The sequence below is a fragment of the Chiloscyllium plagiosum genome, unplaced genomic scaffold (assembly GCF_037043375.1).
Source record: "Chiloscyllium plagiosum isolate Xiang-an unplaced genomic scaffold, Cpla_swu_hap1 HiC_scaffold_3, whole genome shotgun sequence".
NCBI classification, from domain to species: Eukaryota; Metazoa; Chordata; class Chondrichthyes; order Orectolobiformes; family Hemiscylliidae; genus Chiloscyllium; species Chiloscyllium plagiosum.
Genome location: NW_028270141.1, coordinates 72,874,931 through 72,889,038, shown reverse-complemented (window position 1 = coordinate 72,889,038; position 14,108 = coordinate 72,874,931). Strand labels below are relative to the sequence as shown.

Sequence of the window (14,108 nt, the reverse complement as noted above, 5' to 3'; positions counted from 1 at the left end):
AAATTACCGATTACGTCACACTAAAATATTGTTTCATGCCGAAATATTTGCACAACGGTCCAAATGCAGCCTTTGATAGCAATTTTACGATTCTGCATGCTATACATCTCATCACAAAATCAGTGCAATTGAATTCAAGTTTTTGCAGTGCAAATTGCACTTCACTCAACAAACTATATTTGCTAACATTTTTCTCACAGTTAGAGCAGAAATGATTTTAGAAATGTTTCATTATCACTTCCTTTTTCCTGGAAACAATTAGGGATGTAATAGCATACTGAATACTGACATTTCTGTGCCTAAAATGTGATGTACTTGCTCATATACATGTGCAAATTACATCAAATTATTTATCAACATATTTACCTTACAGCTCTAATGTATACAGCAAATATCATGTGGTAAAACATCCCAAAATGCTTCCTTGAGGTTTTAACAAACAATAATTTACACCCAGTGACAAAAGGAAAAATGACTTAATACTTAACTAGAAGCATCTTAAGACCAGAAAGAGGTGTGATTGGTTAAATGATTAAACCTGGGAAGGAACAGAGGTCCTAATTGAAACATTGCAGGTATATCATAATGTTGCAGAGTTGAAAGAGGTCACCAAGGAAGGAGGGCTTAGGCTAATGTAGGGATTGGGAAAATAAGAACATTAAAATTGAAGTCTTGCCAGCCCAGAGTTGACGTTTGCCGGGATACAAAGGGTGATGAGTGAAAAGGGCTAGGTGCAATTTAGTGTATGGGCAATGGAGTGGAATGTCAAAATTTTGCGTCAATTGGGATTTTTGGTGCCTAGTCTGCTCCAGTTCTTAGGGGTTAACATTTAGGAAACAGTGACATTGTATCATAAGTTTTGGAATGGTGTTGAAGAATAACATGCAACATTCCTGAGTAAGAAAAATCAATTGGCAGAGAGCTGACTTTAGGAGGTAAAAACAGAACTGACTGAAGAATAGGATTTACTGAAACAAGAGGTTGGCATAAGAAAGAGGAACAGAATGATGGGCCACCTTCAAAGAGCAGATGATCCAGGTACATTTGAGGTATATTCCCTGTCACGGAAAAGGTAGGACAAAGAAATCCAGCGCTTCCCAGATGACAGAGAAGGTAGAAATTAACATTAGAAAGATGTACCTTTGACAAGTGAAAGGCAAAAAATACAATTGGAACTCCACAAGAATGCCAATCATTTTTGGGGGGAATAGAGGTATGAAAAAGCATTTAGGAAAAGCAAAGAGTAACTATGAGAAAGGACAAGCAGCTAACACAAAGGGAAATTCCAAAGTCTTCTATAGGTACATAGGCAATTAAAGAGTGGCTGAAGGAGGAGTAGGGATGATCAGAGACCAAAAAGGGAATTTACAAATAAAGGGGGTACAGCTGACATTTTAAATGAATGCTTTACAGCTGTCTATATATAAAAATAAAAGAGGAGGATGCTACCCAGACCATGGTGTCAGATGAAGGAAGTCTCTCGCTATAGGAGTTCAAAAGTAATAAGGAAGAAGCTTTGGATAGAATATTGGCATCTAATATTGACAAGGCACTAGGGACTGGATAAGATGCATTCAAGGATTTGAAAGGAAGTGAAGGTAGAAATTCCAGGGCAGTGACCATTATCTTTCCGTTTTCTCTGAACTCAGAGAAGGTACCAGAAAACTGGAGAACATTAAAGCCTAGCTCAGGAAAGGTTGTAAGGATAACTCCAGCAATCACAGACTAGTTAGTTTAACTTTGATGGGGAATTTTCCAGAAACAATTATTAGTTAGAGAATTAGTAATCACATGAGAAAAGAGTAGGTTGGTTAGGAAGAGGTAGCATGGATATCTAAAGAAGAAATTGTGTTTAACTAACTTGCTGGATATTTTTGAAGAGGTAATGAATGAGGGTAAAGCTGTTGATGCAATATACATGGGTTTCCAGAAGGCATGCGATACACTGCCACGCAAAAGACTCAATGACTGTTATAGGTCATGGTATAAAAAGGGACAGTAGCAAGATAGATACACACTTGGCTGTGAGATAGGAAACCGAGAGTAGTGGTCAATGCTTTGTTTTTGGGCTGAAGGAAGATTTGTAGTGGAGTTGACCAGGGTCAACTCCAAAAAAGGACATTTGGCAAGTTCGTAAATGGTGGATAGGTGGCAGATGAGGTACAATGCGGAGAAATGTAAATAAAAGTGAAAAATAAAATAAGTGAAATAAATCAAAAAGAAGTAGTCAAAATACAGAAAGAGACTAGAATAGTGGGTACAATTCTAAATGGGGTGCAGCAGCAGAGGGATCCGGATGTTTATTAGCACAGATCATTGAAGGTGAGAGGACAGGTGAAGACAGCAGTGAGTAAGGCATACAGTGTTCTTAGCTTCACTAATAGCAGCATAGAGTATAAGAGCAAGGAGGTGATGTTGAACTTGTACAAGACACTTGTTAGAACTCATCTGGAGTATAGAGTACAGTTGTGGGTGCCAAATTAAAGAAAAGGTATGAATCCACTGGAGAGTGCAGAAGCAACTTAGTGGAATGGTTTCATGTGTGAGAAACATCACTTTATGAGGACAGATTGATGAAATTGGGGCAGTTCTTCCAGAAGAGCAAAAGACCAAGAGCAGATCTGCATGACATTTCCATATTTATGAGCAGGCTGGACAGAGTAGTTGGATGAAGCGGTTTCTGCTTGTAAAAGGAACAAGAACAAGGAGGCATACATTTGAAATGGTGTGCAAAAGAAGCAAAGATGATATGAGAAAAATCTTTTTCACTCAGAAAGTAATAACATAATGCACTTCCATTTAAGGCTTGAGGAGGAAACCGCAAGAAGTTTCTCAATGCTAAGATACTGATTTTTGTTATTCCCAACTTTCTCAATTTTGCTCATACCACACCAGGAAGGGGAAAATTCCACCCACAGAATTAATGGTGGTGACCATAAAATATACAAGCAAAATATAAAAATACCTGGGTAGTCCAGTGGTAGTTCCACGTTATTTGCGAAATCATTGTTTTCAGTACCATCACAATTTTCGACTTTAATTTTTGCAATTTTGAAACCAATGACTTTAATTACTTCTCCTGTAGCCAGGCAACATTCGTGGCCATGCATTTCATACACAGAACCTATAAAAACATTTTCCAGAATTATTTTTAAAACTTTTAAGTCATTAAAATGTGCTTACAGAATCATGAAAATGGAAGAAATTGGATTGAATTTGTTGTTTAAAGATTCTGAATCAGTACAAAAGTAGGAAATGGACATCATATACATATCAACATTTTTGAATACAACAAAATGCTGACATTAATGATGAGGAAATAATATCTCTGGCTAACAATTTGAAAGTTTATAATATCAGTCTAAACTTTTATACTGCAAATAGCCCATTACATTGCAGTTTTACACCCCTAATAAATATGATTCATGTATATTATGACAGAATAAATTATATTTTCTCCAAAACCTAATTTTAGTTTTTTTATTTGTGCAAAGATGACTTTATCTCCAGAAATAAAGTGCAGAAATACTGATATTCTAAACATAATGTATCATAATAATTCTAGTAAAAATCATTTTGAGTCAGGTCTTGTACTAGGAAGGTCAGAAATCCTGATGCAGCTGACTTTCAGGTATTACTAAGGGGCTGGAACTTTCTAGAAAAATTCTCGTAGGGATGTTAGAGTTGTATATTTCATAAGGCTCCAACTGAGTAAAGGTAATCGCAACCCACAAAAGGTAAGACAATTAAAACTTGTCCATATGTGGCTAATGATTAATTTGATCCCTCCCATCCCACACCCAATTAACTCTCCAATGATATCCCCCAATCCTACATGGATACCTAACCACCACCCTGAACCCCGACACCGCGCCCTGAAAATTCTTACTTAGACACTCCCTACTAAGCTCACACGCACCTGAACAGTCCTGACCCTCCAAAAGTACCTTTATTAAAAAATATATCCAGGGTCAGATTTGGGCCATATTTCAAGAATAATTTTATTTAATGTTCCAAGGCAGACTGTAATGAAATGCACAGAATGTGCAAAGGCAAGGGGTGGTGATTCAAACTGGAATTTCTTCCATTGCATCCATCTTATTTCTTCCATTGCATCCAGGCAACCCTGGAGCGAAAAAACACCAGTTTCATTTAAATATCAAACTGAATTTGAGCTAAGATACAGAACGGTTTACCATTCATTTATGACTAAATTATGTTGTGCATTCTGTGCACACAGTTAAACGCAAAGGGCCGTTTAATTTATATTGAACTTCATAAAGGAGCAGTTGTGATTTTAAGAAAAGATTTTGGTTTTTCAGTACCTTTCAGCTTCTCTTTGTCTTTTAAAAAAGAATTGCTTGTTTTTAAGTTATCTTGAGAAATTTTACTTGTGTGGCATGGTAATTATAAAAAGTCCATTTAATCATCCATCTTGACTGGCTTCAAACTCCTCCCACTACAGATCAATTTATTGCTAAGTAATTGCAGGGTTTCACCTCCATTACTCCAATGAAAACTCTTAATTTATAATATTTTGTCACTTAGGAAAATTCTTTGCCCTATTGACTATATAGTGAGCGTTCTCAACATACATCATTAATAATGCCCTACATACCTGAAAGCAAGAAACAGATTTGTAAACAACATCAGGATTATAAAGCCAGCATAGCCTCAAGAATGTTAGGGGTCACTATAATTATCATTATAGTTATGCCATGATGGAGGAAAGATTGCTCAACAAGACTAAACATTTGCCTAAAATGAAAGGTGATTAGGAGTGATCTTACATTGCTCTCAAATACCTTACAAATGGTTTTACAGTTGTGTTTCTGTACCTCGTAGAAAGTCTCCTTGGTATGTTGTATGGTAACAGAAGAGAAAGCAGCTAAGTCTTAAATCTTCTCAATGATCTGTTTGTTTCATCTCAACACTAGAGCTATAGTTAGTAAGTTAGCAGATGACACCAAAATTGGAGGTGCAGTGCACAGCGAAGAAGGTTACCTCAGATTACAACGGGATCTTGATCAGATGGGCCAAAGGGCTGAGAAGTGTTTAATTTAGATAAATGTGGGGTGCTGCATTTTGGGAAAGTAAATATGATACACTTAATGGTAAGGTTTCTAGGGAGTGTTGCTAAACAAAGAGACCTTGGAGTGCAGGTTCATGGTTCCTTGAAAGTGGAGTCGCAGGTAGTGAAGGAGTATGCTTTCCTTTACTGGTCAGAGTATTGAGTACAGGAGTTGGGAGGTCCTGGACATTGGTTAAACGACTGTTGGAATATTGTGTGCAATTCTGGTCTCCTTCCTATCGGAAAAATGTTGTGAAACTTGAAAGGGTTCAGAAAAGATTTACAAGTATGTTGCCAGGGTTGGAGGATCTGAGCTATAGGGAGAGGTTGAATCAGCTAGGGCTGTTTTCCATGGATCTTCAGAGGCTGAGGGGTGACCTTATAGAGGTTTATAAAATCACAAAGAGCATGGATAGGATAAATAGATAAAGTCTCTACCCTTGGGTGGAGGAGCCCAGAACTAGAGGGCATAGGTTTAGGGTGAGAGAGTATAAGAGACCTAAGGGACAATTGTTTCATGCAGAGGGTGGTATATGTCTGGAGTGAGCTGCCAGAGGAAGTGGTGGAGGCTAGTACAATTACAAATTTAAAAGGCATCTGGATGGGTATATGAATAGGAAGGGTTTGGAGGGATATGGGCCAGATGCTGGCACGTGGGACTAGATTGGTTTAGGATATCTGGTCGGCATGAATGAGTTGCACCGAAGGGTCTGTTTCCAAGCTGTACATCTCTATGTCTCTATATGTAAGTTTACCAAATAAAGTGCCATTTCAATAACAAATCATTTTGGTGTACACAATTAGATGTAAGCAACATCTAAAGAATACATAAAGCACAGTTGATCTTTTTCACATTTTTGGTTAAAAACACTTACAAACTCCTTCCCACAAGAATTGGATAATTAAAAGTGATTTGAGCTACTCTTGAATTTTTGCATCCATTTTACATTTGTTGTTACAACAGTTATTACTTGGTGGTAATAATTCAAGGCAAACTATCTTACTTTTGATGAGGCACACAGGATATACTGCGAAACTGTTGACAACTGCACAATGTACTTAATAATATTTGTTAGCTCGTACAAAGATCTTTACTAAAAAGCTTATAAATTATACAAGGTATTTTCTGCAGTCATGTACCACAGGCAATTTACTTTTGTGTACAAGTCATCAATAGGAAATCCAGAAAGTTTTCTGTAGTTTCACATAATTACTTAAACAAGAAAGTGAAATAAGGCACGACGCAATTAGTTAAACTTCAAACATATATTTTATAGACTTTAAAAGAATATATAACCTCATAAAGAAATCGTGGGCCGAAGGGCCTGTGCTGTGCTTATTGTTCTATGTTCTAAATGACTAAGTAAAGGGGTATAAATTTTATAGACTTTAAAAGAATATATAACCTCATATGTTCTATGTTCTAAATGACTAAGTAAAGGGGTATAAATTTTATAGACTTTAAAAGAATATATAACCTCATAAAGAAATCGTGGGCCGAAGGGCCTGTGCTGTGCTTATTGTTCTATGTTCTAAATGACTAAGTAAAGGGGTATAAATTGCAGTAGAAATGCTGCAAACATTATTTACCTTTAGCCTGATTCACTTTGTCTGATTCTCATTTGTCCAATTATGTTGAAATTTTGCACTATAATTTGTTTAAAAGTGGGAGTTGATAATGTTGCACTAAGTGAAAACATCATACTTTTATCATCTCTACTAACAATTAAAAACCAGAAAGAATTAAACTATACTTTTATAATCACTACATTTCAGTGCCAGAAAATTTGACTGGCTGCAAGTAACACATTTAATGTTAAAAAGGCACTTAGATTGAAACAAACAAGATTGAACCTTCTGTGGCAAGTTGAGCTTGGATCTGCTGTGGAAATGCTTCAATGCTACCCCATTCAGACAGCAAGATGATATTTTCATAAAACTACTAGCAGATGTATTAGGGAGTAACTTCAGGATTTCTGTATTTAAGCCCACCACTATCTTTTGCCTGCTCTAATATTAGTGTATAAACAATGATGAATGCCATAGCCTCATCATTATTTTGATGATAGATTGTAACCTTGTAGGAGCCACTATTAACTTTGCTGGAAGTGCAGCAGAAACTTTGGATAAAATGGATTGCAAGTTATGGACGCAACATAAATGTAGCTCAAAGCAACTTCCTCATTACAGATCACAACAATAATAAAAAGCTATGAAGCATATCCTTAGCCCATTATCTTCATACTTGTTGCTAGCTTTTCAAATGAGGTTACAAGTCTGATTTTATTTGCCGCGCTCTCAATCTTCATGCAAAACTTTTGTCTCACTCAACCTCCTCCTGCAAATTATAGGTAACTACAAATATATGGTTTTCTTGTCATAACTTATCATGGTGCAGCTTGCTTACTGATGATTTAAATTCTCCACAGCGCACTTACTCAGGCCTTTGAGAATTGTATATACAGGTGTAGCTGCAGTGATAGCTTCTGCAAAGAATATCAATTGATTCCCCAGACATTACAAATGGAGCTGGGGTCAATAGGTAAAAATGTTAATGAAGACATTCAGACACAAGCAAGATTAATTATGTGGCTACACACATTACAAATTATATGTTTTTGTCCTTGTTGAGTTTCTCTTCACTTTGCTAAGACATTTATTTCTTTATGCATTTTAATCTATGTATGAATTGGAAGAAACATGCACTGAAAAAAATAGCTTTTATTATTATTTTTCCAAATGATTGTTCAAAGTGGAGATAGCAGTTGCAGGAGCACAACATTGTTTCCATTTTCCCCTTCTAAGGTTTACACTGCCATGCCTTGAATATACTGTGACCTCCTCTCACGTCACTGTATGAAAATCCTAGAACTCTTGGGGGAGGGGGACAGCACAGTGGCTCAGTGGTTAGCACTGGATTACCGCACCAGGATCTTGGGTTCAATTCCAGTCTCAGGTGCCTGACCATGTGGAGTTTGCACATTCTCCCTGTGTCTGCGTGGGTTTCCTCTGGGTGCTTCGGTTTCCTCCCACAGTCCAAAGATGTGCAGGTCAGTTGAATTGGCCATGCTAAATTGCCCAGAGTGTTAGGTGCATTAGTCAGAGGAAAATGGGTCTGGGTGGGTTATTCTTCGGAGGGTCGGTGTGGACTGGTTGGGCCGAAGGGTCTGTTTCCACACTGTAGGGAATCTAATCTACTGCACTTTCACCATTTAAGCATCACAGTAGTCTAATAAACTGGTCCAGCACCATATCAAGGATAGCTTCTTGGTATCCCCTTAAACTTCTCTGTATAAGGACTGCTCTCCTTTCAAAAGTGGTTTTCAAAATTATGATGAGCTTTGGAAGTGCCAGAAACAGGAAACTTCTTCTGATAACCAGAGGCATCATTACTTTGTCATTTTGTTTTAAGTCTAAAGTGAAAACAAGGAGATATTCCTTCACAGAAAAGATTTCTGACATTTGGAATACACTGCTTGAAAGAATGAGGGGATCTTTGAAACTTTGAAAAGACTGGAAGAGTGGCAAATTGCAAGGGTTTGGGATTAAATAGAACAGTTCTTTCAAATCCAGCACAGCCACGACAAGTCAAAGAGCTTCAGTTTTGCTGATGGCTTCTATAATTCTCACTAGGAAAGGTCAACAAATGCTAGCCTTCTCAGCAAAGCTTAGATCCGTATAATGAATAAAAATAATACAATACTAAATGTCTACCTAGTGCATGAAATACTGACTCTGACCAATGTGAAGTACAGGTATGTAATTATGAATATCAAAATGTTAACATATAGTTAAACTGGTTCTTAACACAGGAATTTGATGTTGAAACATGTTTTTGAGCTGATACATTTTTTCATTCCTATATATTTAGCGATGAATGTTGTTCTAAAAGGATTTCTTGTCTAATTTACTCATTAGTGTTTACTCTTTCCTAGCACAGCCCATCTATCATTATAAAGATTTTCAATTACACCACTTACTTGGTTAATAATTCATTTGAGCTCAAGTGTTCCTTTGATTTTCTGATACAGACTTCTAGCATTCAAAAACAAAGGATGTTCTAATTTCTATTCTGTAATCCCTCTCTACATTTCAGTTTTGTGCTTTTTATTTTTAACTATTTGTGTACTGAATTCCTCAGCTAAGTTTATTTTTATTTACATTTTACATATGAAATTTGAATACTAGTTATTGTCAATCTGACTTAAAGAAACATGTAAAAGTAGAAATTATTTTCTACAAGACATCTGATCTTAATTTTATATCAAAATGCTATCAATTTTAGACATCAGCCAAAAAAAATCAGGTTTCTTTTCACAGGATAGATTAATTTAGTAACGTCAAATTTAAACAGCTAAAAAAAGGGTCGTAACATGACTACGCAACACAGATAATCTTCATTGTGTCATTGCTGATTATGTAAATGTTTTACTTTCTACTAAGTCAGAAATATATTTCTTTTCAGTGGTTTTACAAAATCTCCAATTTATGCAATTGATTACAGCCCAGTTCATAAATTATCTATGAAATGTCAAGTTACATTTACCAACATTTTTTATTTTAATAATCGTCCTCAGATTTGTTTTTTTTTTGCTTTTGTTCAACAAACGTTTACAGCCCAGCATACCTATTGCTTTAAGTTTTTAAAATATTCAGTCTATTTTCCCAATATTTTGCTTTTAGGTTATTTTCAGTCTTGAATGATTAAATCTCAGCATTGTCTTTGCTTTTATAGAGAAAAGCATGGAACAAGATAATGACCCCAAATTAAAAGGCAGAATGTTGCACAAATTTCACTCCAATGTTAGTTGTTGTACTCGCTGGTGGCTCAAGGAGGTATTTACATAACAGTTCCCTGAGTCAGGTCATTTGCATAACCCCTGGAATAGTAATTGGCATAAATCCCACGTGAAACAAATATAAGCATAGATCAATCTCCACACTTCAGCAAAGGGATAACGAGCAAAGGAACAATGCTTGGCTAATTCACCTTTCCGATAAGTTAATTGCATGACTCACAAAATATTTATAATTATGACAACATAAACACCAAACATGCAACAAGGTTTAGCTCAAAAGCAAAGAAAAAAAACAGAACTTCAGTGGTTCAAATTACCATGCCCATGTTGAGGTGGCTGAATTCTAGTGAAGACACCAGGTGTGGGCATCAATAGGTCATCCAGGAAATTCACTCGTGTCTCCGACAAGAAACAGGTAATATTCAAGGACCTCACCCAGATAAGGAGGCAATTAGAGGAGCAGATGGTGTCACTGTAACATCTGGACTAGAAATCCAGAGTACATGACAAATGTCATGAGAACATACATTCATAGTCCTGCTGCGGACATCTGATTATAAGGAGAGGTTGGAACATTTTTCACTGGAGCACTGGAAGTCGAGACATGATCTTATAAAGGTTTATAAAATCATGAGGGATATAGATAAGATGAATAGCAGGTGTTTTTTCCCTGGGGGACGGACTTCAAGATTAGAAGGCATAATTTTAAGGTGAGAGGAAGAAAAGATTTAAATAATACACGAGGGACTTCTTTTTTATAGAGGTTTTCGTGTGTGGAATGAACTTCAAAAGGAAGTAGTGGATGCTGGTAGAGTTATAACATTCAAAAGACATTTAGATATGTACACGAATAAGAAATGTTTGGAGGGACATGGGCCAAGCACAGGCAGGTGGGACGAGTTTAGTTTGGGATTACTGGCTGCATGGACTGGTTCGACTGAAGGGTCTGTTTCCATGCTGTGTGACTCTATGACTCTAATGGAATTTAAATTCAATTAACAAAATGTGGAAGTAAAAGCTCATCTTAGTGTGATGATGCTATCACTTTAAAAAGGTCATTGTTTTCCCCCAAGGGAGATGGCAAAGGCAGAGGTGCCAAAATGTCTGGGCAAGAACCTAGTTTACAATGGTAGTTCTCCCAGTTCAGTTTTTTTTTCAAGTTTCGGTTAATTGTAACAGTGAGAAGCTGCTGCAGTCCAGAGAAAGATTCCAAGCTTCAGCAGATGGTTCCTGACTGGCCTTCTTTCTGAAATCTTGCCTATAAGAACCTGAGTTTGAATTTACATTTTGCCAAGGGGTGTTACGGGAATTGGAACAGCTCCTTAGTTAGGTTGCTACATTGAGTCAATTGGGTTTTCAAATATTTAAGTTATTCTAAATTCTGTTTTCTTTTGTTCATGGTTCAACTGTAGGGTTAAATACATTTTGTTTGCTTAAAGTCGAGTGATTTGACCAGCTGCATCACTCCTGAAATATCCATTTCACATCTGCCTTTAAAATAAGAAAACTTTAGGGTCTGGGCTACCTTCTTAAAATATTTTGAGGTGTGTCTGGCCTGGTCCATTAGTAAGGGTGAACATGAAACCATTGACCATTACTGTAGAAAATCTAACTGATTTGCTAATGTCCTTCAGGGAAGGCAGTCTGTCATCTTACTCAGTTTGGCTAACATGTGACAGCATGTTATAGCAATGTGACATGACACTTAACTGCCTTCTGTAACAGTCTAGCAATTCTCTCAGTTTAAGGGCAATTAAAAAGTGAGCAACAATGCAGTGATGCCTACATCCCATGAGGGAATAAGAGAAAATGGATGGCCTTGGTTTTCTTCCTCGTCAACCCTGGATACCACTTTGTGCTGTGCACTCTAAAGACAAATATGCTTCATAGTGCATGCTAGTTAAAAACATTCTCGAGCACCACCTTGTATCATGGTTAAACAGTACCCTTAATGGCTAAACTTACACATTTAACCGTATCAATTTCTTCCACCACTTTAAAATGCTAATAGAGGCTCACCTTTCCAACAAAACATGACACACAGTTAAGTGCCAACATTCTCCTCATGAACGCTATTTGTTGGGGGACAAACTAGTGCACATGTCAACCAGAAGAAGCCAAGTGAAGAGGAGATTTTCAGTATTTGGCTCCTCAACCCTCTTCAGAAGGTGGTCACGGATTTTTTGCAGAGGTGCTTAGCTCTTTCAAAGGGAGATGACCATGTCCCCAATTGACCAACAGTGGTGAACTGGTGACTGAATTCCCAGGTGGTCAGTAAGTCACCCTATGAAACAACATTCGACTATAACCCCATTGTGCTTTCTTTACCCCCAAAGAAGTAATGCCCATCCATTCATAGCAACTTTTTTTTTGTATATGCACCTTGCAACAGGAGATCATGGAAGGTAGTGAAAATGAACAGCAAAATTAGCCAAAAAGGGATTTCTTCCTCATAGCTGTTGGAAGTTATGAGGAGGAGAAAATAATGAGGACAAGTCTGTCCAGAAATCTCAACTGTTCCTCTGGAGACAGCACACTGTTGGCCTCTGGCCTTCCCTCTTACAGCAGGGTGACACATGGAAGGCACGATCAGGCTACTCAGAAGCAAGATTCCATTGCACTTTTGAAGAGCACAAAGAGACCACAACACAAAGGAAGCTGTAGATAAAAGAAAGGTCTGTACATATATGTGGGGAAAGTACAGTGTTAAGAGATAGTAGGTTCATAGCATTATTACTACAAAAAATGCACGCACGCAACACTTTATTGATGGAGGTTGGATTCATACAGGAAACAGAGCTGACATCTGCCCTCAGGTGATGATTAGCACACTCAGATAAGGACAGAAGTGCGATGTTGTGATATCTTCTGGAAGATTTGCAGAGATGTTGTTTTATTTCAAAGTGGGGCAGAAGGAACACCAGCAGCAATCTTAAAGGTAGTCAATACTGTCTAGCAGGGCAAGGCAGCAAGCAATTTGCAAGTAGTAAGATTTCACAAACAGCCACACAATAATCAACTGAAAAAAAATGTTTTAATGAGTGTTGGTAAAAGGGTATATAGCAGTGACAATGTTCTTTGATTTATGCAATGGGATTCCTCACGTCTCACAACTGACAGGCAAGGATTTGGTTTAATAGCTCAATGGAAAGATGGCACCTCAGTATGGGTATGATACATCAGCTGGATTATACATGACCTAAAACCACAAAGTTCTGACTGAGAAGTAAGGCAAGTACCGTTCAGCTAAAGTTAACAGCCAAGTCATGGAAGGTCAGCAAATCATTGTGAGAAGCTGTAGGAATCGATTCACATACAATTAACTGCTAGCAAAGCACACAGGAGCACCATCACATTGCCTTCATATTGTACATTGAATCTGAAAGTTTAATTAACAATTGTAAAGCATCTTCCATGAACCAAACCCCAAATGAAGATAAAATAGTTCTTTGCAGTGGTTTTTAAATTACTTGAATTGTCGCCCTTACATGCAGCCCTTGCTACAAAAAAAAATTGCTCAGCAATTAGAATCAATGAGCCCTGAATATGCCTTTCCCCATCTGCTTTTGCTATCTTTTAAATTGCTAGTTCTTGTTCCAATTTTGCCTTTATTCATTTTTCTTATTTTGATCCGATACAAGAAACATAGGGGTTACATAAAAGGCAAACATTTCTGGTCAACGGTAATTCTCCACATGTTGACAATGAGGGAATCAGCAGTCATAATGCCATTGAATTGCAAGCGATTCTCTCTTGTGGAGACGGTCATTGCTTGTCGCTTATGTGGTACAGATGTTAACTGCCACCTGCCAGCCTAAATCTGGATGCTGTCTAGGTCTCACTGCACATGGACATGGACAGCTTCAGTATCTGAGGAGTCATAAATGGTGCTGAATACTGTGCAGTCATCAGTGATTATCCCCACTTTGACTTTATGATGGAGGGAAGGTCATTGATGAAGCAGCTGAAGATGATTGGTCCTGAGGAACTCCTGCAGAGATGTCCTGGAACTATGAAGATTAACTTCCAAAAACCACAAATATTTTCCTTTGTGCCATACAGGACTCTAACCGGTAGGGATCTCCCCTGAGTTTCACTGACGGTCCTTAATGCCACACTTGTTCAAATACTTGATGTCAAAGGCAGTGATTCTCATCTGGAGTTCGGCTCTTTTCACCATTTTTGAACCAAGGCTATAATGAGGTCAGGTGCTAATGGCCCTGACAGTACCAAAACTG

General features: G+C 37.5%; 1 protein-coding gene across 1 annotated transcript in view; it reads right to left on the bottom strand.

The window, feature by feature from the left end:
* Positions 1-14,108, bottom strand: part of themis (thymocyte selection associated) — a 48,968-nt gene that overhangs the window by 20,814 nt on the left and 14,046 nt on the right. Inside the window, exon 2 of the mRNA XM_043683711.2 lies at positions 2,966-3,124. Coding sequence (XP_043539646.2) covers positions 2,966-3,124 — 159 coding nt within the window. The remainder of the gene's footprint in view (positions 1-2,965; positions 3,125-14,108) is intronic.